The sequence below is a fragment of the Ailuropoda melanoleuca genome, chromosome 6, assembly GCF_002007445.2.
Source record: "Ailuropoda melanoleuca isolate Jingjing chromosome 6, ASM200744v2, whole genome shotgun sequence".
Taxonomy (NCBI): domain Eukaryota; kingdom Metazoa; phylum Chordata; class Mammalia; order Carnivora; family Ursidae; genus Ailuropoda; species Ailuropoda melanoleuca.
The window spans coordinates 31,132,257-31,154,239 of NC_048223.1; the positions used below are offsets into that span (position 1 = coordinate 31,132,257).

A 21,983-nucleotide genomic window follows, 5' to 3' on the forward strand; every position below is an offset into this window, starting at 1 on the left:
AATTTATCAATTCTTTTCTTCTATGGATGGGCCTTTGTTCTCAAGACTAAGAACGCTCAGCTCGAGCCAGATCCCAAAGATTTCTCCTCCTATGCTTACTTTCCTAAACTTCTTACAGTTTTACTTTCTACGTGTAAATCTGTGATCCATTTTGAATTGATTTTTGCATAAGATAGAAGAGTTAGGTCAAAGTTTTGGTTGTTTGGTTTGGTTTTGGCTTTGATTTTTACATATGGGGGTCTACATGTTCAAGCACCAAATTTTGAAAAGGCTAGCTTCTCTCCATTGAATTTCTTTTGTATCTCTGCCAAACCTCACTTGGACTCATTTATATGGGTCAATGTCTAGGTTCTGTTTCACTGATCTATGTGTGTCTCTCTCTGCCACTACCACACAGTCTTACTACAGCTTAAACTCAGGTAGACTGAGTCCTCTCACTCTATTATTTTTTTCAAAGTTGGTTTAGGTATTTAAGTTTCTTTGCCTTTCCATGTGCATTTTAGAACAATTTTTTTCTTTTAGAATATTTTTCCTATATCAACAAAAAATCATGCTAGTATTTTGATAGGAACTGATTGAAACTTGTGTATCAGTTTAAAGAGAATTGACATCTTCACTCTTTTGTGTATTACACTCAGTGGGTCTGGTACATCTCTCCATGTATTTGGGGCTCTCCTGATTTCTTTCATCTATGTATGGTTTTTAGCATACAAGTTCTGTACGTGTTTTGTTAAATTTCCCCCAAGTGTTTCATTTTTGAACTATGTAACAGGCATTGTAGTTTTCATTTCAGTGTCTGTATGTTCATTGCTAGTATATAGAAATACTATTGATATTTATATGTTTATCTTCTATCTTGTGACCTTGACACTTATTATTTCTAGGAAATGTCTTTGTGGTTTTGCTGGGATTTTCTATGTAAACAATCATGTCATCTGAAAATAGGAACAGTAGTTTCTATCATTTACTCTAATTCTCTGGTTCATTCCTCTGTCTTCTATAATCTGCTGTTGAGCCCATTGAATGAGTTTTTTATTCAGTTGTTATATTTTTCAGTCTTAAATTTCCATATAGTTCTTCTTTATATTTTCTCTTTTTTTTTCTTTGCTGATTTTTTCTGTTTTTTCATTTATTTTTAAGCATATTCCTTGTTGCTTATTGAAGTATTTTTATCGTGGCTGCTTTAAAATCTTTGGTATAATTGTAATATTACCATTATCCTAGTGTTGGCATTTGTTGATTCTCTTTTTTCATTCAGTTTGAGATCTTCCTGTTTCTTGGTATGAGTGATATGTAGGAACCTAGAGTTTTTAAATTATGTTATAAAACCCTGGCTCTCATTTAAATCCTTATTTAATCTTTATTTAAATCCTTATTTAAATGTGTTGTTGTTGTTGTTGTGTGTGTGCGCGCGTGTGTGTGTGCTTTGTTTTCAATACAGCTCCAGTAGGTTGAGGGGCACCATGCTGTTACTAACAGCTAGAAGTCAGAGTCCAGGCTGCCAAACTGACCTCCACTGACACCTGACTGCGGGGTGGGGAGATTCTCATTGCTGGTTGCAGGCAGGAGTCCCAGCTCCCATGTGGCATCTAGTGACATGGTAGTTGAGGTGACCTTATTACTCCTGGGAACTGTAAAAGCTCTGAATCTCCAAGAGCTCTCTCAGCACCACCCCACTGGGGATGGGAAGAGACACTTTATCACCACAGGATGGGGGTAGCAGTTTAGGCTTTCTACATGGTCTCCACTGACAGCACAAAAGCAGGAAGGAGCAAAATGGGGCTGTCTACTGGACAAAAGTCCTGTCTTTCTACTTGGCCTTCTCTAACACCACCTTGGTGGGAGGTGTTGGGGTCCCTCATTCCAACTTCACAAGCATAGAAGTCTATGATCCCTATTTGGTCTTTGTCAGCATGGCTGGGGCTGGAGCCACAATATTTTGTGTGATATTTTGATGGAGTACAGCAATTACTGTCTAAAATTTGTCTGTCTTGATAGATTGTCTCTTTACCACTCTTTTGGCTAAAGAGAGGAGGCTTTGGTTGGAGGGTTTGTTTTTGTTTTGTTTTGTTTTTTTATCTTACTTATTGCTGTTTACAGGTTGTGGGCATCTTCAGCTCCAAATATGAGCTTTATGGGGGTGGGGGAGGGGTTAGGGAAGAGGGGAGATAAGAATTAGGAAATTCACCATGTGGTTCCTCAGGTTCAAGGTCCTTAGATGGTCTTAGTTCTCTCCACCTTCCATAGTTTTCCTATGTTTCTTACATATAGTGTCCAAGGTTTTTAGAAGTACTTATCTGGAGGAATAGGGAAAAGTAGATCTGTGCCATCTTCTGTGAAGTGGAAATCTGATGTGATTATCAACTTGACTTCAAACTTGAAATCAATCAGGCTCAGCAATGTTGGATAAATTGCTCAGGGTCTCCCAGTTAGAAGCTGGAGGATCAGAAAAAGGGTCAAGAATAAAGACTCTAGAGTGAGATGGATTGGGTCTGGTTCTGAGATCTATCACTCACTCTAAATATTATTAGTAAGTTTTTTTTTAAATCAAAAACCCCTTTGAAAGTCTGCTGAAAGCTATGAGCCCCTCTTTTGAACAACACATTTATGTCAATTCCAACAAAATTCGGCACATCGTGGTAAATTCCATGAATTCCAGATTAAGATCTCCTGTTTTGGAGAAAAGTATACAGTAGGTTTGCATAGAGGGAAGAGAGAGGCCACATTTATGAAGAAGCAGCAAAGAATCACATTCCAAAAGCTCATTCACTGGTTCAAGAGCTGACCTCAGGATCAGAAGGGTCTGAGGCCATGGAGCGAGGAGAGAGCAACCTTGGGGGCATCATGTGAGTGCCAAGAGCAGGGGTTAAACTGGATGGCATCCCCCTCCCCCCACTCTCCAGGGCTCTACTGTCCACCCCACACCCCGACTCCCTCAGGGATGACTGTCCTGGACAGGCAGGCCCCCTGGGCTCCTCTCTGTGTGAAGATGCTGCCCGCTAGTTTTCATCCACCATGCTGCATGGTCTGTAGTAATGTTCCCAGGTCACTTCTGTCCCCTTCTGGAACCTGGACTTCGAGGGTGGACTTAGGCATATCAGTATACCCTCTGCCAGGTTCAGAGGTGAGAGCCCAGTGTAGAGATGTGGAAGTCAGCCAAAAAGAGAATTTAAGAAGTCCCTGAGGAAGAGAAGAAAGAACAGGCAGGTAACCAATCTGTGTTGTGGTCTCTACTGGCTGTGCAGCCTCGGGTCAAGTCACTCGTGTCTTGGAATGTCGCTTTCATCCTCTGCAAAATGGAGTTAACAACTCCTGCCCTGTCTACATGACACGGTTTCCACGAGACACAAATAAGATCGTGTGTGTGCAGCCTCTCCGTAAATTGGAAAATGCTACACCAATATTATTTCTAGGTCTGACTAGAGACGGTACACTTCACCCAGAAGTAGGATTTAATGTCCAGAATTGTTATTTTTCTGTAAAAGATATTTACGTAAAGGACCTGATTTGAAAACCTATAAAAGTTCTATGGTAAGGCCACAATCTAGTTTTCTTTACTTGGAGAAAAATGTCCTAGGGAATACGGGGTGTTCTCCATAAAAGAAGCAAATACGTTTCATGGGAGCAGATGGCTGAGATGAAAAAAAAGGAGAGCATAATAAAAGGTGTCTATAAAATCAGTCAAATAAAACATTAAGTGTTGGGAAAATAGGCCAATGTTTTAATTGTCTTTCAGGAGTTTATTTTGTGTGTAGCGGCAAAATGATAATGATAAATTTCAAAGGCAGCCACTCTGAAATACTTCCTCTGGCTTCCTAAAGAACTAGGAGTGTTCTGATAGCCTTTAGGTGAGGAATGAGTGCACGGAACAGATGGTTTGATGTTATTATGACTTGGAGATAAGCATTTACCATGGCAATTCTAAACAAGAACTGGTCCGTCTATTGTCAACTTCAGGAAGGAGGCAACCCTTTGAAATGCCTAAAGGCACAAGTGGCACATGCTTTTCCAATGATTCCGTGAGTTAATAATTAATAACCTCTTGAGACTTTCGCAAATGATTATGCAAGAGCACATACCACACTGTGAATTCTTCACCCCTGATACACTAAAGCGTAAGTGTTTTGTTACCAAATATTCTTTGCAAGCGTCTTTAGCAGTTAATCTAAAGCTTCTGTGTTTATGAAACTGCTGTGAACTGACTCAAGTCGTTTTGTCATTGCCAAATATTTGCTTCTGGTTGGTAGATGGGAGAAGTTAGAGATGGGGTGAGAACTCGAGGTCTCCCCAGATCCTTGCTGCCAGGTAACATTTAACAGTGGAAGTAAGTCTCAGATTGCAGTCAGCTACACATACATGTATTTATTAAGCAAACCAACGTTGGTCTCCTCGGCGGAAAGGTAAAGACTCTGCTTTCTGTCCTTTCACACACCCTGAAAGTATTTTGCAGGACATAGTCACTCCAGGAAAATGTGACAATGTTTTGGCAGTAGGGTTCAGTTAATCTGAGATCAAGGGTCAGATTCTTCCAATAGTGGCCAAACACAGGATACTGGGTTAGACTGGGGCTCCCTCCTTTAAGCCAATTTATATATCTTGAACAGCAATCATTTGGCCAATGAAAACTCATTTCTGACCTCCATTATGACACTTAACAAACCTTCTGGAATTGATCTAAGATGCGGGCAGTCCTTTGATAAGAGCCTCCTAGATGCTACCATTACTCTCAAAATACTTATCTTTGACTAGGGTACAAATGTCTTACCAGAAAATCTCAAATATTCATTGAATCTAATTAGCACACATGCATATTACATGCTCTAAGATGTGTAATACCGTGGGATCAAAGTACAAATTAAATGTAGCTCTTAATATGGTTATATCATTTTTTTCTCAAACCAACTAAATAAATCCACCTTAAGGTATAATTTTTTAAGTCAATGAACCAATACTGTTAAGTGATTTTGTACTTTTGTGAAATGAGCAATTAAAACAGTTTGTTGTAATTAAAGCAATAACTTACATTTGATTAAGTGTCTAATTTTCAAGTCTTACAATTCAGTTAATAGCTACTTATTCAACTGAATGATTTTGGAGCTGAGCAAATAATGTTAAAACGAGACTGAAGTTATCCAGCATTTCAGCAATTTTGTTGCAATTTTCTTTTTTTTTAAACTTGAAAATTAGAGATGAACACTTACCAGGATGAAATTGATGAATGTAACTGTCAAAAACATAAATCTTCTTGGGGCGCCTGGGTGGCTCAGTTGGTTAAGCTTCTGCCTTAGGCCTGGGTCATGATCTCAGGGTCCTGGGATCAAGCCCCATGCTGTGCCAGGCTCTGAGCAGGCTCCCTGTTCCTCCCTTTCCCTCTGCCCCTCCCCCTGCTCATGCTATCTCTCTCTCTTGCTCTTTTTCTCTCTCTCAAATAAATAAACAAATTCTTAAAGAAAAATCTCTTGGGAAGTAAAAACCTGTTTTCATTTATTTGTACCGTTTTCACTTACAGGAAGCATTTCTCAACATTTTAAGAAGTTTATGCTGGTGTTTACATTCCATGGCAAGCATTTCTAGCCTCATTGGGAAGCCAGGCATTGAGGGGGTTACAGATTTTATTTTCCAGCTCCCCAGTCTGCAGCATCTCAGTTCTTGAATGTTATGTATTGTGTTTATTCATTGAATCATCTCATAATTCACAGGATTTATTGAGCAACAAGCATGGATCATGCATATAGGAAGCTAAAGGTGTGAAAAACAAAGTCCCCACCTCATGAATGTCACAGTCAGGTGGGAGGAGCTGAGGGCTCACTATGCAATGGCAGCAGATGACAAAGTGGTTTAGTGCCTGGGCTCTGCAGCTGATCTCCGCTGGGCTGGAATTCTGGCTCTGTTGTTACTTAATCTCTTTGTGGTTCGGTATCCACACATATAAAGTGAATATAATAATACTACCTACCTCATAGGATTGTTGTGAGGACTACAAGCATTTATTTATATATAAAAAAAAAAACAGAACAGTGGTAGCACAGAGTAACAGATGTGCAGGACAGCCCGTGTTGGTTACAGTTAATCGAGCGTGGATGCTTTAGGACCCAGCTTCTGCAAGGATACCCTTCTGCTTCATCCCATCTCAGTACAGACACCAGCTTCTGCCAAATGGAGCTCTTTTTTATCTTTCTTATCCGTTGATTTCCCTCCATTCCCATGCTCCTTTGGCTCAGATGTGTTATTTCGCACTTGTTTTCCTGCCATAGTCTTAAATCCTCAGATGCATCCTTCAGACTTTCTAATCACTATTTTGAAAATCCTATCTGATTAGCTTTGATCATCTCCTTCCCCTGATCAAAATCTCCTTCAATGTCTTTTATCACCTGAAATATGAAATACAAACTTTTTAGTCTGACATGAAAAAAAGGTCTTCTCAAACCTGAGGTTTTCCTGGGCACACTCTTGGGCTTTGAGATTCCCTGTTAATGTGTAAAAATAGATAACTATTAAAATGAAATCACAAAACTTTGGTACATTACACGTTTGAAATGTCTAATCATTACAAACACACGTGAATATGTATTTCTTTATGAATACAAATACATAAAAATATAATTGTGTGATTTGCAAGATAATTGGAGAAATCATACAGTTCTTAATTCATCATTGATGTGGTTCTGCATTTGGTACACAGATTGACAGCCATGTGGTGACTGGAACATCTCCTTCTTTCCATTTCATTAGCGGACTTCTCCCTATTAATTAGAAATAATTTTGACTGGAACTAACAATTTATATAATATCAGTTTATGATGTCTCGCGATTATGCAATCACCTTGATTCTGGGATCACCTTGCTGACTCTATGCCCTCTGGCATTTGCTAGGGCTGGAAAGTCCAAGATGGCTTCTTCATTCACGTGTCTGGCGCCTCAACCAGGAAGACTGGAAGATCTGGTGGCTGGCTGGGTATCTCATTGTTCATAAGGCCTCTCCTGTGGCTCATGGGGGCCTCCTCACAGCATTATGGTTGTAGTATATTCAGACTTCTCACCTGGTAACTGGTTTCTGAGAGAAGTCTCTCCTTGAGACCAGTCCTAGAACAGGCACTGTATCATTTCTACTGTGTTGCATTGGTGAAAGCATGTTATAAAGCTAGACCAGATTCCGGGAGAGAGGAAAGAGAAAATAGGCTCCATCTCATCTCTTGATGTGAGAAGCAACTGTAAGTCAGTGCGGGAAGGAAGGCATCACAGCCCTCAGTAGAGACTGTCTACCAGACTCGGATAACGTCCAGGTGGGGTGATTACTTGCACTGGTTTGGCGGTTCTACCCTGGGATACTTTCGGCCTCCCGTCATTGTTGAGAGCCGTTTATATCAGCTCTAACTGCTTGACCCTCCCCCAATCCTGTTCAAACGTAGGAAACAGGAGTGGGTAGAGTGGCTTTCCTTGGAAAACAACCTTTCCCACAAGCCCCAATCTGATTTCTTCTTACATTTCCTTACCCAGAATTGGATTACATATCAACCCTCAAATAAGGATGGACTCTTTCCTTAAGATATGGTTAAATTCATCTCCTAAACAAAATTAGACTCTGATAGCAAAATAGGAAGGGGAAGAATGAATTTTGTGCAAGCAAGCAATGGTGTTGGCCATATTCTGTAATTGTATATACAACCAAGTTTGTAGATAATACCAAAAATCTAAATTAGAGCTGCATTGCCCTCCTTTTCTCCAGCCCCATGACAAATCCCATGATAGTTTTTGCCTGTAAGAATCCTTTGCCTCTAGCAGAAGGGACTCCACACTCACAAGGCAAAGAACATGACTTCAGGGAAGGGTGCAGAATGGAGGCCAACAAATAGAATCTTAAACTCCCTTCAAATCTAGACTCTGGGCATTCTGAAGTCTTTGCATTTCCCTACCCCTCTACGCTCATGTTTCTCCTTGTCTTTGTGCGTCTGAAACACCTTTCCTCATGCCTTCACCTGATCATGCTTCAGGATTCAGCTCAAAAGACACTTCTGCCTGGCAGCCTTCTCTCACCATCAGGCTTCTTCATGGCCTCTAGTGCCCGCCCCTGAGGTACCCTTATCACCATTGTGACAATCATATTATCAGACTTATTCATGTTATTTGTCTCCTTATCTCTGTTTCACATTAGATCATAAGGACAGCGTAATGCCCTTCAATTAAGGCCCGGATTACATTTTCTGAGCTCTCATGTTTTCAGTGCTTAACACAGTATTTGGTCATAGTAGAGGATCAAATGCTGGTGGAATGCATAAACAGATGGACGGAGGGTTGAAATTCTATCCTGAAGGCAATGGGAAACCATTGGATAATTTTAAATGTGATTGTTATTCTTGCGTTTTCGGAGGGGACTATTTGGTCGCAGTGAAGGATGTAGTGGGCTGTGATAACACTAGAGAGGCAAGCAGATGAAGAAACTGAAGGAATCCTCTGTGAAGTAACAAGAGACAGAGCTAAAACATGTCAGTGGAGGGATGAGAACAGCACAGACTCAAAGATATGTAGAAAGTAAATAGACCCCAATGCCTACTTAGCACAGGTGGGTAAAATAGAAGCAAACTCTTAGCTGATCTTTAATGTTTCTGGATCGGGTTACCCAGTGGGGATAGAGCCATTTCTGGATATGGGGAATGTACCAAGGGGACATACATTTTGGAGCCCAATTTTAGAATAATGAGTATGTACAATGCCAGAGGAACCCATGAAGAGTCGAGTAAGCGATTGGAATAATGGTAGCCTCGGTGAGAAATTAGAGCTTGATGATTAGATTTGGAAATCATCATGTATCAGCACAGCCATAGAAACAGATGTGCTCCCAGGAAGGATGGGAGGGGCAGAGAACAGAATTGGTAAGGACTAGCATCTGACTAGTGAGTGGAGGAAAATAAACCTGTTAAGATATTGAGAAAGAACAGCTACCTAGACAAGTGAGCAGGAAATGGGGCGTACTAGTCTGCTAGCAGCCATAACCAAATACCACAGACTGGGTGGCTTAAACAACAGAAATTTATTTCTCACGGTTCTGGAGGCTGGAAGTTCAAGATCAAGGTGTTGGTGGTTTGGTTTCTCCAGAGGCCTCTCTTCTTGGCTTGCAGGTGACTGCCTTCCACTGTCTTCATATGGCCTATTCCCTGTGTGCACACGTCTGCCTCCCTGGCATCCCTTTCTCTACTTGTGAGGATGTCAGTCACACTAGGTGAGGGCCCTAACCTTATGAGCTCATTTAACATTCAGTGTCTCTTTAAAGTTCCTAGCTTCAAATATAATCGTATTGTAGGTTCGGGTTTCAACATACGAATTTGGGGGGGTATTATTCAGTCCAGAACACAGGAACGCAAAAGCAACATGAAAGTCAAAGAAGAGAGAATGCCAAGGAAGAGAGGTGAGCATGTGAGTAGTATCCAAGGCAATAGAGAAAGAAGGCAGGTTAACCACTGATTGGAACGTGCCCATTTGAAGACAAGATGTGAGCTAAGCCAAAGAACTTTCCAATGGAGAGGTGACTGCCAAGGGTTGATTAACGAGTAAGAGATGAGGAAGTAGTGATAGTAAAGGGTGGCTCTATTCAACCCTTAGTCACTCAAAGTACTGTGGTGATTGGGCTGGTCCCGTGGTTAGGATCAACTCCGGGATCGACTTACTCTAGAATGCAGACTCTGGAGCTAGAGACAGGCCTGTGTTGAAACCTGGGCTCTGTCCCTCACTAGCTATGTGACCTTTGCCAACTACTTAATCTCTGTAATCCTCAGTTTCTTCACCCATAAAGCGAAGCTTAGAATAGTACAGCGAGGACGTGCTCCCTAATGTTAACAAGTGATTAACTTTGGGTGAGAAAGTGAACGATCTTTATTTTCTGCCTTTGGCTTATCTGTATTTCAGATTTTTTTCTACCTGCAGTTACCATATATTATTTCTGTAATCTAAAACAAAGCTATGTTTTCTCCAAAAGAAACTATTCATGCTTTCTCTAAACCTGTGTTATAATTGCAGGTTTTATCAATATCTGTAAAGAATTGGAAACAAGGGGATGGATTAGAAAAACAGATAGGCTCATTTTTTCCCCCTTTATCGAAGACAGGAAACATTGCATTGATTACTGTCGGGTGCCATGTGTGGTTCAAAGTTGAAGAGGGCATAACCCATGCTTCTAAGGACCTTACAATTGGTGGGGTAGGATTCCAGAAACCAATGAATAATTATAACGTACTCCAGGTCAGAATGGAATAAACATTAAAAAAGAGGTTAAATAAACTAAATGCTCCTCCGGTTCTCCTTGGGAGAGAAGGGATCAGTTTAAGCGGGAGGAATCACAAACTGTTTCCTGGAGGAGCTAAGGGGTGTATGACTCTGAAGGGGTGTTCCCCACACATTCCTTATTGTCTCAGTGCTCATTGGTCTGGTTCACAATAGAAGAAAATTGGTCAAGAGCTGAGAGCGGAGAATGCAGAATGCTTGATTTATATGGAGAGGAGGCTCCTCCCCTTCAACTGCTTTGGTTGCCAGTAACCTCAACAGCTGCATGTCAAGAAGTTCAGGGGAGTAGAAAGTTCTTGCCTCATCACAACTGGAAAATGCAGGGCCTAAATTAACTACATTTTGATTCAGTCCAATTGTTTTGTGTGTATGTGTGTTCCGAGTTCGTAAAGCTGGAAATATGCAGACACTCAAGCTGTTTAACTTTGGTTTGACTTGGTTTTTATTGTTTTTCAACTTGGTGAGGGCCTCAAAATGACTCTCTTTGTTTTTTAAGTCCCGAGTTGAGCTTTTAATTTTTGTTTCTATCTGCAAACAGCCCAGTTTTTGCATACGTATATTAGTTGAAAATCATATTGAGTCAAATATACAACTCTGTGTGAAAACAATGTTTTTATGGAGAGTATCAGGTTTCTCTTTCAGCGAGAATCCCAAAAGGAAGGTCATATCGACAAATTTTTAAGATCGCCAAATTGCAATGTGTGTGAGTTTACATGTCTCTGATTTCATTGTGACGGCTTCTAAAGGATGAGTTTGCACTTGGCGGTGCTGACTTCAGACTCTCAGTTTCACAGGAGATTGGGGATTAAATCAGAAATGTTAAAGGTAAACAAAATTAAAATCAACATTCGTGATACATGATGACAAAGACCACCAGTTAAATACCCTGCCATGGAATTGAATATCTCAAACCTGGCCTCTAACAGTGAAAAACATCTGTCTTTGGAATAAGTATGGAAAAGAAAGCCTTTGGAATCCCTTGGGCATTTTTATTTGCCTCTCAGTGTGTTTTGGGGAGTAAGGAAGTATATGTATGCTACCCAGAGGAACTTGGGCAAATTTAGAAAAAAGAAAAAAGAAAAAAAACCCACACACTTCTCCTTTTTAAAGAAAAGGAAGTAATAGTGACATCACCCTCAGCTAAAATCTAGCCTGTTTACAACACAGTTTAGTAGGTAAGAGAATGCCTTCTCCAGAGTTGTGAAATAGTGAGGATGATAAAGTCCAATTTTCTTCTGAATCTTTATTACTTCATTCTTTCCTTCATCCAACAGATATTTATTAAACATCTATTATGTGCTAGGTACTAAGGATACAACAGCGAGTGGAGGGAAAAATTTTACTTTTTCAAATTTCGAAAAATTTGAACTTGAGTGGAGGAGAGGAATAGAAGTGAAAGAATGCCACAAAATAATCTTAAAACCACAGCTGTAGTGAGTGCTAAAAATGAGAAGCATAAGGTGCCAAGAGAACCTATAATATAAAAGATCTATTCAGGGAGGTCAGAGAAAGCTTGTCCATCAAGGAAGTTAGGACTGACCCAAGCAAGACCAGGAGTTGGCTGGGTGACGAGGAAAGGAAGGACAGAGAAAGGGAAGAGTGCCCTGGGGAAGGTTCTGTGCAGGAGGAAGAGTGGGTATGCTCTATGAATTTTGAGAAGGCTCTCAGCAGGAGAGAAAGAGAAGCCTGATGAAAGGTTACCGGAGAGGAAGGGCATTGAAGGATCTGGTTTCTAACCTCTATCTCAAGAGCAGTGGGAAGCCATTGAATGAATTTAATCAGAGGGTTGGTATAATTAGGTTTCCATTTTGAAAAATGGACTTTAGCTCTGAGTTGAGAAAGTGGGTGACAGGGTCCAGAATTGGCCATGACTGGGGATGGGTGGTTGGGAGACTTCCGCCCTAGGGATGGCAGTGGCAGAAATGGCAAGAATCAGACTTTGAACAGAACTTTGGCTCCACGGCTAAAGTGGCTCCCGCTTTGGGGAGGCTGTTTGGTAAGCAAGAAGATGGCCAGCGCTCCTGATTTCCCTGCCCTTCCGGCATCCTGAACACAAAAGCTGGGAAGCAGTCTTTTCCTAAGAGACATTCAGAGGCAGCCTCAGTATTGGGGGGACCAATGGCAACCAGACATAAGGATTCAGGATCAAGCAAATGAAAGCTTAGATCGACAGGGAAGTTTCTGGAGTTGGGTTTCTGGGGAAAGATATTTGCTTTTCTTCCCAGTGAGCCTGGCCACCTGCCTCTGCAAAGAATCTTTCTTTCAGATAGAGGAAGTTCATTGTGTAACCTGCTGGAAGATCTCCTGGCCTGGGAACTACACAGAATCAAAGTCTTTGAGAGTTGGAAGCAAGATGAGCATACAATTCCCTACCCAACCAAGACGCATGGGAAAGAAAAAGGGGGTTCTTTAATAACTAAACTTCGAAGGTGTACGCCAGGATCTTTGAATGCAGACTTGATCACCCTAGCAAGAAGGGAGGGTTGAAAGTCTATCCTGTCCTTCTGCCCTTGTTTCCCCTTCCGCAGAGGAGAAGCTAAGGATTGTCTCTCTTCACAGGCAGTATTGGAATGCAAACCCCGGCACTGAGCTGACTCCCAGGCCACTTTTCTATTTACATTTTCTGCCACACTGGATACATTCGCAACATAAAATGTCCCACCACTAATCACACTGCGACGGCTGCTCATTGACACTGAACTGAGGCATCCCCAGGAAGAGGCAATTCCAAAAGGGTGGCAGCACTCCAGAGCCCATCACCAGTGCCGCACCTTGGACGTCCTGGATCAGAATCCGCAATTTCATAAGGTACTCAGGTGGTCCATATGCACAGTAAAGTTTGAGAACGAAAACTTCCGGACTTGGACCTACAGTAAGCAAAACATGTTACAATGTGGCGGTGTGTGCCTAGGTAACCGAAACCAAAGTTTAGTGAGGCAACACTTGTTATTTGATTTGAACCAAACATGTGCTCCCACCTCCATTTCAGCCTCCGCGGTGGGTCAGGCATTGGGAGTTGGAAAACACAATTCTGGAGCACCTGGGAACAATGCAAAGAAGGCTGCGGGGAGGCGGAAGATGCTCGGTGGGGGTGCCCTGGGAAGTGTATACACTCTGCGTGCTCAGCGCCTTTCTGAAACGCGTGCCCTCAGTCACGCCGGGGTAAATACTTCGAGCCAGGAACTCCTGAGGGCGGCGGGGGCAGCTGAAAGTTTGCCAAAGCCCTCGGAGGGGCCGGTCTCGGGGACATGATTGGCAGCCGGGAGAGAGAGGAGGGCTGGAAGCCGAGTGGAGGGAGAAAGCTCTCCGGCGGCGAGAGGTCCTGCCCAGCTGTTGGCGAGGAGTTTCCTGTTTCCCCCGCGGCGCCCGGGTGAAGTTGAGTGAGTCACTCGCGCGCACCGACCGAAGACACCCCCGCGCGCGCGCTCGCCAGGGGCAGGAGCCGGCCTCCTGCGCAGCTCCCCTCGGCCGCCGGGGGCCTCCCCGCCGCCCCGCCGGCCTCCAGGCCCCCGTCGGCTGCCGAGCGGCGCCACATCTGGCCCGCGCATCTGCCCGGCCGGCCGGCGCGGGGTCCCGAGAGGGCGCGGCGCGGAGGCGCAGCCGGGGCTCCGGGAGGCGCCGTCCGCTGCGCTCGGGGCTCGGTCTATGACGAGCGGCGGGGGCTGCCATGGGTCGGGGGCTGCTCAGGGGCCTGTGGCCGCTGCACATCGTCCTGTGGACGCGCATCGCCAGCACGATCCCGCCGCAAGTTCAGAAGTCGGGTGAGTGGCCCCCAGGCGGGCTCGGCGGGGCGCCGGGGGTCCCCCGCTGCGCTTGACAGTCGGCCCCGGGCGCCCAGCGCTCGGGCGGAAACGGGAAAGTTCCCTCGGCGGCACCCACGCAGCCCGGCTCCCCGAGGCGCCGGGGTGTGAGTTTCTCTTTCAAAGGAGGAGGAAAGTTACAGGGGAAGGGGCGCGGAGCACGTCGGGCCCCCTTTGTGCGGGCAGGAAAGGCGTTGTGCCGGTCGCGTTCGAGGCGAGCCCCCACCCCCGGAAAGGGAAGTTTGAGAAGTTGCTTGGGTATCTGAAGGAGGCTGGGGAGCCGCGGCCCGGAGCGGAGGCCGCCGAGGCCGCCACAGCAGCTGGCGCACCTGGGGTCGCCGCGGCCCGGGGCGATGCTGTGTGCCCACCCAGGTCTCGGCCAGCCAGCCCCTTCAGTGGCTGGTGATTCCAGCCTGGGCTCCGGGGAGGCGCCGCACGTTCCCCCAGGCCGGCTTCTTGGCCCGGAGTCGCAGCATGAAAGTTTCAAGCAACGAGGCAATTTCCAAAAGAAAGTTATCTGGCTCCACCGATGGCTGGGCGTGGGTGGGGAAGGGAGCGGGGATTGTCAGGTGGCAGGCGGGGAATTATTAACTTGTTGCCTACTAGGTGCTAAGTAAGTGCTGGGTGCTGGAGATGTTGCCCGGAGCTAGACAGCCCTGCCTTCCCGGAGGTGATGGTTCTCTGCAAGTGTCCTTTGAGGGAAACGGAAAGGTTAAATTCGTAACTGTCCCTGAGCTCCCCATCTCTGGAGGTTTTCAGAGGTGAAAAATGCAGGAATTGAGTTCTTAATTATTTGTTATGGAAAGTACCGAACCCCTGAGACCTTCAAAGTTATTTTTTGGCAGCAGTGATCCACATAACTGAGTATCTGCAGCTGGGGTCTGGGTTAACTGAGCACTTGGACCTTGAGGGCCTCAGCTTCCTCATCTGTAAAATGGTTAGATTTGGACTTTACATCCCCTTCATCCGTGTCATCTTGTCGCTCTCTTCCCCCTTTGGTGACTTGGAGATGCCCTGATAGCCCACATCACCCTGAGGCAATGGCTTTATGTACCAAAGGCCATGGACAGGCTTACCTTTAGGTTTGTCTAGAAGAAATAAGCACCAGGTTCTAAATGGTACCTTTCAGAGTATTTGAAGTGGATTGAGACATTTTTTAAATGATGTTTCTTATTGAAAGTGGCATGGAGATGGGAGTTTTGAATGGAATGAGGAAGAAGCACTGCTGTAAAAAAAAATCCTAACACAAATTTGAGTTTAATAAAGTCCTAGTGTTTCATTCTTGGATGTTTTCCTACGTTGCAGTACCAGCATGTTCAAGTGTCTCTGATTATACTCCAAACACTGAAAAACTGAGTTATATGTCGTTAATAAAGGTTTTAAATGGCACCCTTAATTTTCGGAGTATGTTAAAAAGCATTAAAACTGTTGTTTCAGGTTACGAAAGAAGGAAATCAGCAGATGCTGATTTCGTTAGATTTTGTTTACAAGGATAAGATTTATGAATTTTCAAATTCCAGACTCAGTAGTTCATGAGTCAGTTTCTTTTCATCTATATACACATTTCTAAACAATTAGCTTAAAAGCCTAGTGGCTTTTTATTTGGGCTATTGAACAGCTTTTAAAAAACCCAAAGATTTCATATTTTGATGGAATTAAAGTTTCCAAATTTGAACTAAAGAATCATTTCGGAATTTGCATTCATTTGAAATTAAATTTTCAAAGACACTAGAAGGTCCAAGGTAGCCACAATGAAAACGAGAAACCTACTTCCCCTTCCATTTTAATTTTTCCATGTTAAGTAACTTGTTTCAGGATTTTTCTAAAATAACTGGTAAACCCTCAAGATATTTTTCAAAATATCTTCCTGTGTGATAAGATATGAGGAAATGAGATGGCTAACAGCATCCTATTAGGCCCCTTAAAAAAGTCCATCTTCAGTAGATTGATAAGTGGGCAAAGGATTTCAGTATAAGAACAAACTTTACCAAGAAATGTACTTAAAGCCTTAAAAATTTTCTTGTTTTGTTTTGTTTTGTAGATCCACCCTTCCTAAATGCCCCAAATTAAGTAATTACTCTTTAGGGGAAAATCTTAAATGTCAGAAAACTTTTCAGATCTGAAAAATGTGACTATTACTTTTCAAATACCTAACAAGAGATTTCTGTTGAGGACTCAGTGTTGGTAAAAGTGTCATACAGATAAGCTTCTTTCCTAAAATCATGTTAATGATGTGCTTTTTTTTTTTTTTTTTTTTTTTTTTTTTTTTTTTTGTCAAGGTCAGAGACTAGAGATCACTAGGCCCAGAATGTGATCTTTGGTCTATTGCTTTTCAAAAAACACATTTTTACCTCCTCGGCCCCTTCCTTTAATAACACCTTATTTTTCACCAGTTATGGTCTATACAAAATACTCATCCTATTTTGGATTTATTGCCTTTTCTCAAGGTAGCACCCCATGGTGATGCGTCCTCATTATTGTCTGTGTAGCTACCTTAAATGCTCATGGTTTCCATTTTAGTTTGCCAATCCTTAGTTATCGACAAAATTTTAAAATTTTTCTTTATTTTTTAACACCATTTTCCCAATTAAAAATGACACTCCATTGCTTTTTACAGCGGCCATTACTCATTCGTCCTTTTCAGCGTATTTATAGAGCATCTCTTGTACCAGGCAGGTGGCTCTGCTGTAGACAATATCCCGAATGAATAAGACAGTTTAATGCATGGGAGGGTGTTAAAGGCAAAGACAAGGACACATAGTTTAACCCTGTGTACTTGGGGCATAAATGAATACTGGGGGTTTATTTTCTAGATCCCCTTTTCAAAAGTGTCTTGGTTGTTGAATGTACTTAGAAGGGTGCAAGTTGAATGTTTTTTCTCTTGTGGCATTTTTCAGCCCTTCTGAATGTCTTTCTTTTCATTGATTTGTTCTTTTCTATGCCCACCATGATGTAGGCCCCCACTTGGGCCACCCTAGTCCTTCTGTAGCCAGCGTAGTGGACCCAATGTGCCCCTCCAGTCTTTTGAGGAGAGGCTTCGAGATACAACCTTTGGAATGGAGGCCTCCTGGGTTCCAGATGCACCTTCCATTTTACTGGCTGTGTAAGGGGACTCAGTCCCCTTCCTTCTCTAACCCCCAAACCCATTTGCAAATAGGGATTATGGAGTTATGGTGAAGAGTAAATGAAATAATGCTTTCAAGTGCTTAGCACAGTGCCTGCAACATAGTAAGTGCTCAGTAAATACCAGCTTTCATTATTATTATTAACTCCTTAGTCAGGCCTCTATAGGGTCCTTCATGACCGGGTTGCCATTTGATTCTGAGACTTCATATCCCACCAAGGCTTACACATTTCTGGTGTATCCTTGTCATCCTGCATACACATTCCCTGAGCAGGTTAGGCCTTTTAGTGCCTTTGTTCAAGCTGCTATCTGTCTGGAACTCCTACTACCTGAAAAGAATAATTTTCCCTTGTCTTTCAGACTTAACTCAAGTGTCATCTGCTTAAGGAAACCTGTTTGAATGCCCGTGGTTGAGCTAAACGTCCCCTCCTGGGGACAGGCCTCTCTCTTAGCTCGTAACAATAGCCAAAATTATATCTGTATGCGACTCCCTTGCCAATCAAGCCTCTCAAAGGCAGGATGTGTATCTTATTAATTTCTCCATACCCAGGGTCTCCGGAAGGACCTGACACATCACCTAGCACCCAGGAAATGTTGAGCTGAGCTGCTGGTACCATCCAGGGCAAGCATTTTAACACCCAGGCAGTCCTTGCTCTGAATGGTCAAATCTTCCTTTTAGTTAGAATGGTCTTGGCTCTGATCTAAGTGGGCAGTTCGGCTGTTTTTATAGCATGTAATTGGTGGGGTTTTTTAATTATTACCCTGAAGAGATATGGAAAAAAGATGCTTCAACTTCTGACAAACATGCTGGAAAGTTCTCATCCAGTCCTTTTAGCTATAGATTTTGAACTGGTATAAGGCATTCTAAGCCATTCCAAAACTTTAGGGTTTCACCAAAGAAATTTTCCAGTAAATACTGAAGTCTCTCTCTCTCTCTCTCTTTTTTCTCTAGAAGTTTGTCAAAAGGAGACTTTCGTTAAAAATGAAGTGCTGAAATCTAAATTTAGCTTTTAAGTTTCTTTTTTCATCAGGGTTTGATGTTTTGGTTTATAAGCGGTGAAGCAGAGTTGGTGGAAGGGAAGTGTAGGCCTGTAGCAGCTTCTGTCAGCCGCAGAGCAGTGTGGACATTATTTAGGTCTGATGCAAACCACCACAACAGTTCAAAATAGGGTGCAGAGGAAACGTACTTCCTGGCTAGAGCATGGCATTATTTAGCCAATTTCCACATGAAAGCATAACTCTCTCACCTTGTTAGCTTCTGCCCTTCAGCTCCTCACGTGCAGTTAACACATGATTTTCAGTGGAACTGACTTAGCAGATAGGCATTCGCAGGAAGAATGTTCGCGACGTATTTTGTGCTACCTCTTTTTCACGTCATATTTTGCTCCCCAGGTCCCTGTTGCTTCTGACTGTGGCAATACGGTGATTCTCCTTCCTTGCCTGGCATGTCAGAAGGGTTTAGCATGCCGAGCAGGCACATGGGCTCATCTCAGGGAGAAGTGGGGAGAAGGGAAACTAACATTTGAAAATCTGCTCTGAGCCAGCTGCTTGACATTACTTATCTAATTTAATCTTCAGAAGAAGCCTGCAAGATAAGTTTTATTATCTTTATTTATAAATGGGGAAGATGGGAGTCTGCTCAGGGTCACGTGAGGTTTGCCCGTGTTGTACGCGCGTGTGCGCGTGCCTTCTCAGCTTGCCCTGCTTGCATTCTGCTAGGCTCTGTTACTCTGTGAGTACATACGTTGAGACGAAAGTTACGGAGCGGGGTAAAGAGTCGTCGTGTTTGAGAAGGGGAAACTTACCATCTGATACCATCAAGTCAGCGCTCCTGAATTCACGATTTGCTTTGCTTGCATGATCTGCCTCCTTCCTGACTATCTCTGTACCATAGAAAATCAAGATAAGGCCATCTCTTTACAAGGAAGCTCTACTCTTCCTAGTCTGATCACGGAGTCCTGGTGGCAGGACCCACCTCATGTGACCCATAGTTCAACCACGTACTGCAGTTGGGCAAGCACCGTTCTCAAAACTGTGTATCATACAGCTCAAATTCCAGGCACGTAGCACCAGCCTCTGTATACAGACCTCCAACAACTGTTGGTGAAGGCAAAAGAACGGAATTTACCCAACATAACAAAGGTGGATGATTTGACTTTTGAGGTTCCACTAATTTGAAAACTTGTGGGTGGTGAAGGTTCTTCTCCTCATGATAGGATCTGGCCTTTTACTTGTTGTGATCAGCTTTTTAGGTCTTGGCCCTCAAAATGAAGCTACTGCCTCCTTAGATGTAGTCAACTCAGGATCTCCCCGTTAGGCTTTTAAGGGTTTCCTAGCATCTTTCTTTTGTATACAGGGCTGAAGCTGAGGTCATTGGAATGGGTTTAGCTGCAGAGTAAGTGCCCGGGACTCCCGAGGATGTAGGTGGGAAAGGCTGTCTGCTGTCAAGACACGTAGCTCCCTTTCTCTCTCTTCCTTTCTTTCCTTTCTTTTTCCTTTCTTTCCTTTCCTTTCCTCCTTTCCTTCCCTTCCTTTCCTTCTTTTTCTTCCTTCCCTCCTTCTTCTATTTTCTTTCTTCTTTTATGATGAGAATCCCCCCCCCCCACAATTTTTTCAGCTCAATTAAAATATAGGCCTAGTATACGGGCAAAAGGGACCTCTTCCCTGGGTCTTAGAGAGCACTGCATTTGGTCTTCTCAAGTCAGACCCTTGTCCATGGGGTGAGAAGACTCTGGGCCTCTGAGTCCAGACCCCTCTCTTTTGTAGATCACATTTCAGGTACCCGGGAACCACTCTTCACTGTCCAAATAGCCTTGGGTTAGCTTTTATACAGACTATATGGACCTTTGGGTACCTCTGTGCATCTAAGGGGTGGCTAAGGGGGAGCTGCGTATATGTGGGGTGTGTGCTGGGATGTGTTACAATTTAGTGTCCATGCATATCTTACAAGGCCCCACTTGATACAGGATGGAGCAGACAGTGGAAAGAGGAAGGCATATTATTGGCCAGTCCTGGGACAGTGGTTACCCAAAACACCCCATTCTAGAAAGGGACTTGAATATTTCAAGAGTTTTGCAAATATACTTGGTTTTCCAAAGTGTTATGAAGATACATTTGTCAGTCAAGATAGGACAAAACCTATTTTATGGAACAGTTTCTCTACTTGATTTATGACTTCCGCTATTTTGATCTATGGTACGTGGGCCTCCATTGGTCCTCACCCTGGGTCTTCCAGAGCCAGGGATGCATCTGGCATCAACAGCATTCCTTTGCAGAGGTGTGGGGCACCAGGTTAGGTTTTGTTGATTGCGTTGTGTTTTCCCTGGAGAGACTGGTCATTAATGAAAAAGCGAAGCGTCTGTAATCATAACGTTGCTATCTTCTTTGTGAAATTCAGTTTTTCATAGTTTGTATTTTCTTGAAGGAAACCTTCATTCTATTAATTTGACTTGTTCTGTCTGCTTTTTCACTTACACATTTCTTTAAAGATCTCCCAGTGCTCTAGTGGCATTCCCTCCATGTATTAGGAACACTAGGGCAAGGTGAAACTTCCCTGGATGTTTTTTTCTACTATTGTAAATATTTATTTGAGTGATCCATGGCCTTCTCAAGCCTCTGTAAGGAAAACACGAACATTCGAACAGTGTTAAGAAGTAAAAAACCCATGGGGCGCCTGGGTGGCACAGCAGTTAAGCGTCTGCCTTTGGCTCAGGGCGTGATCCCGGCGTTATGGGATCGAGACCCACATCAGGCTCCTCCATTATGAGCCTGCTTCTTCCTCTCCCACTCCCCCTGCTTGTGTTCCCTCTCTCGCTGGCTGTCTCTATCTCTGTCGAATAAATAAATAAAATCTTTAAAAAAAAAAAAAGAAGTAAAAAGCCCTTCTGATACTATAAAAGGTATAGGATTGTCAAAACTATGCATTTTAGAGAGCCAGGGAGTTGGCAGAACAAACATGATCGGAGGGAAATATGGCGTCAGGTGCATACTTTGAGCATGTGCCAGAGCAGGTCTTATCTGTGAAAGCTGTAAATCATTATAGAAGATTCACTGATGTTGGAGGAAACTCACTCTCCTGCTTTGTGGGTGACTACTGGTCACCCTAAAATTCTGTGAAACGTTGCTACGTAGGGAAATTGAATTGGCCTCATGATCCCTGTGAGTGGTGTCCTTCTCTTGAGGAAGCTTGATTCATGAGTCTTCACAGACAGGTTTCCCAGTAATATATGGAGCCCACTTATCGAGCTCTTGCTGCTGCCTGAATCATGCTGAGCAAGGCATCTCTGTTAGTTAACCTTTAAAACAACTCCATCAGGTGGATTTTATAATGCTTATTTAAGTCCTTTTTAGTTTAGAAAACTTAGCAAAGGCTACCCAGTTAGCACATGCTTATGCTGGGGTTGGAACCAAGATGGTCTGGTCTAGGGACCTCGCCTCTGATTGTTTTATTATATACTATACTGAGACGAGGCTGCCTTAATTGACATAAACCGTTCTCTATTGTAGCATGGGTGGTGGGGGAACATAGGGGTCAAGAAAACTATTGGTAATATCCAACATATTTCTAATGCTTTAATGTTTTTCATTTATTATCCCATTTAATTTCTTTAGCTAAATAAAATAACGTTTGGTTCGTACACCAAGTAATCAAACATCATGCCTGTCTTGTGTTGACCTCACTGGGAAAATGAAATGTATACATCAGTTGATGAATCGTGGAATATTTATGCCATCAAAGAGTTTTTAGGTATTCTGTGCAAAATCAGCGCTTTATTTGGAAGGAG

At 43.2% G+C, this 21,983-nt stretch overlaps 1 protein-coding gene across 2 annotated transcripts in view; it reads left to right on the plus strand.

Moving 5' to 3' along the window:
* Window positions 1–13,661: 13,661 nt before the first annotated feature.
* Window positions 13,662–21,983, plus strand: part of TGFBR2 (transforming growth factor beta receptor 2) — a 91,123-nt gene continuing 82,801 nt past the window's right edge. For both annotated transcript variants that reach the window (XM_034662118.1, XM_034662119.1), the window contains exon 1: window positions 13,662–14,036. Coding sequence is in view for 1 of the 2 variants with exons in the window: in XM_034662119.1 (XP_034518010.1) it covers window positions 13,943–14,036 (94 nt within the window). In the remaining variant the exon portion in view is untranslated. The remainder of the gene's footprint in view (window positions 14,037–21,983) is intronic.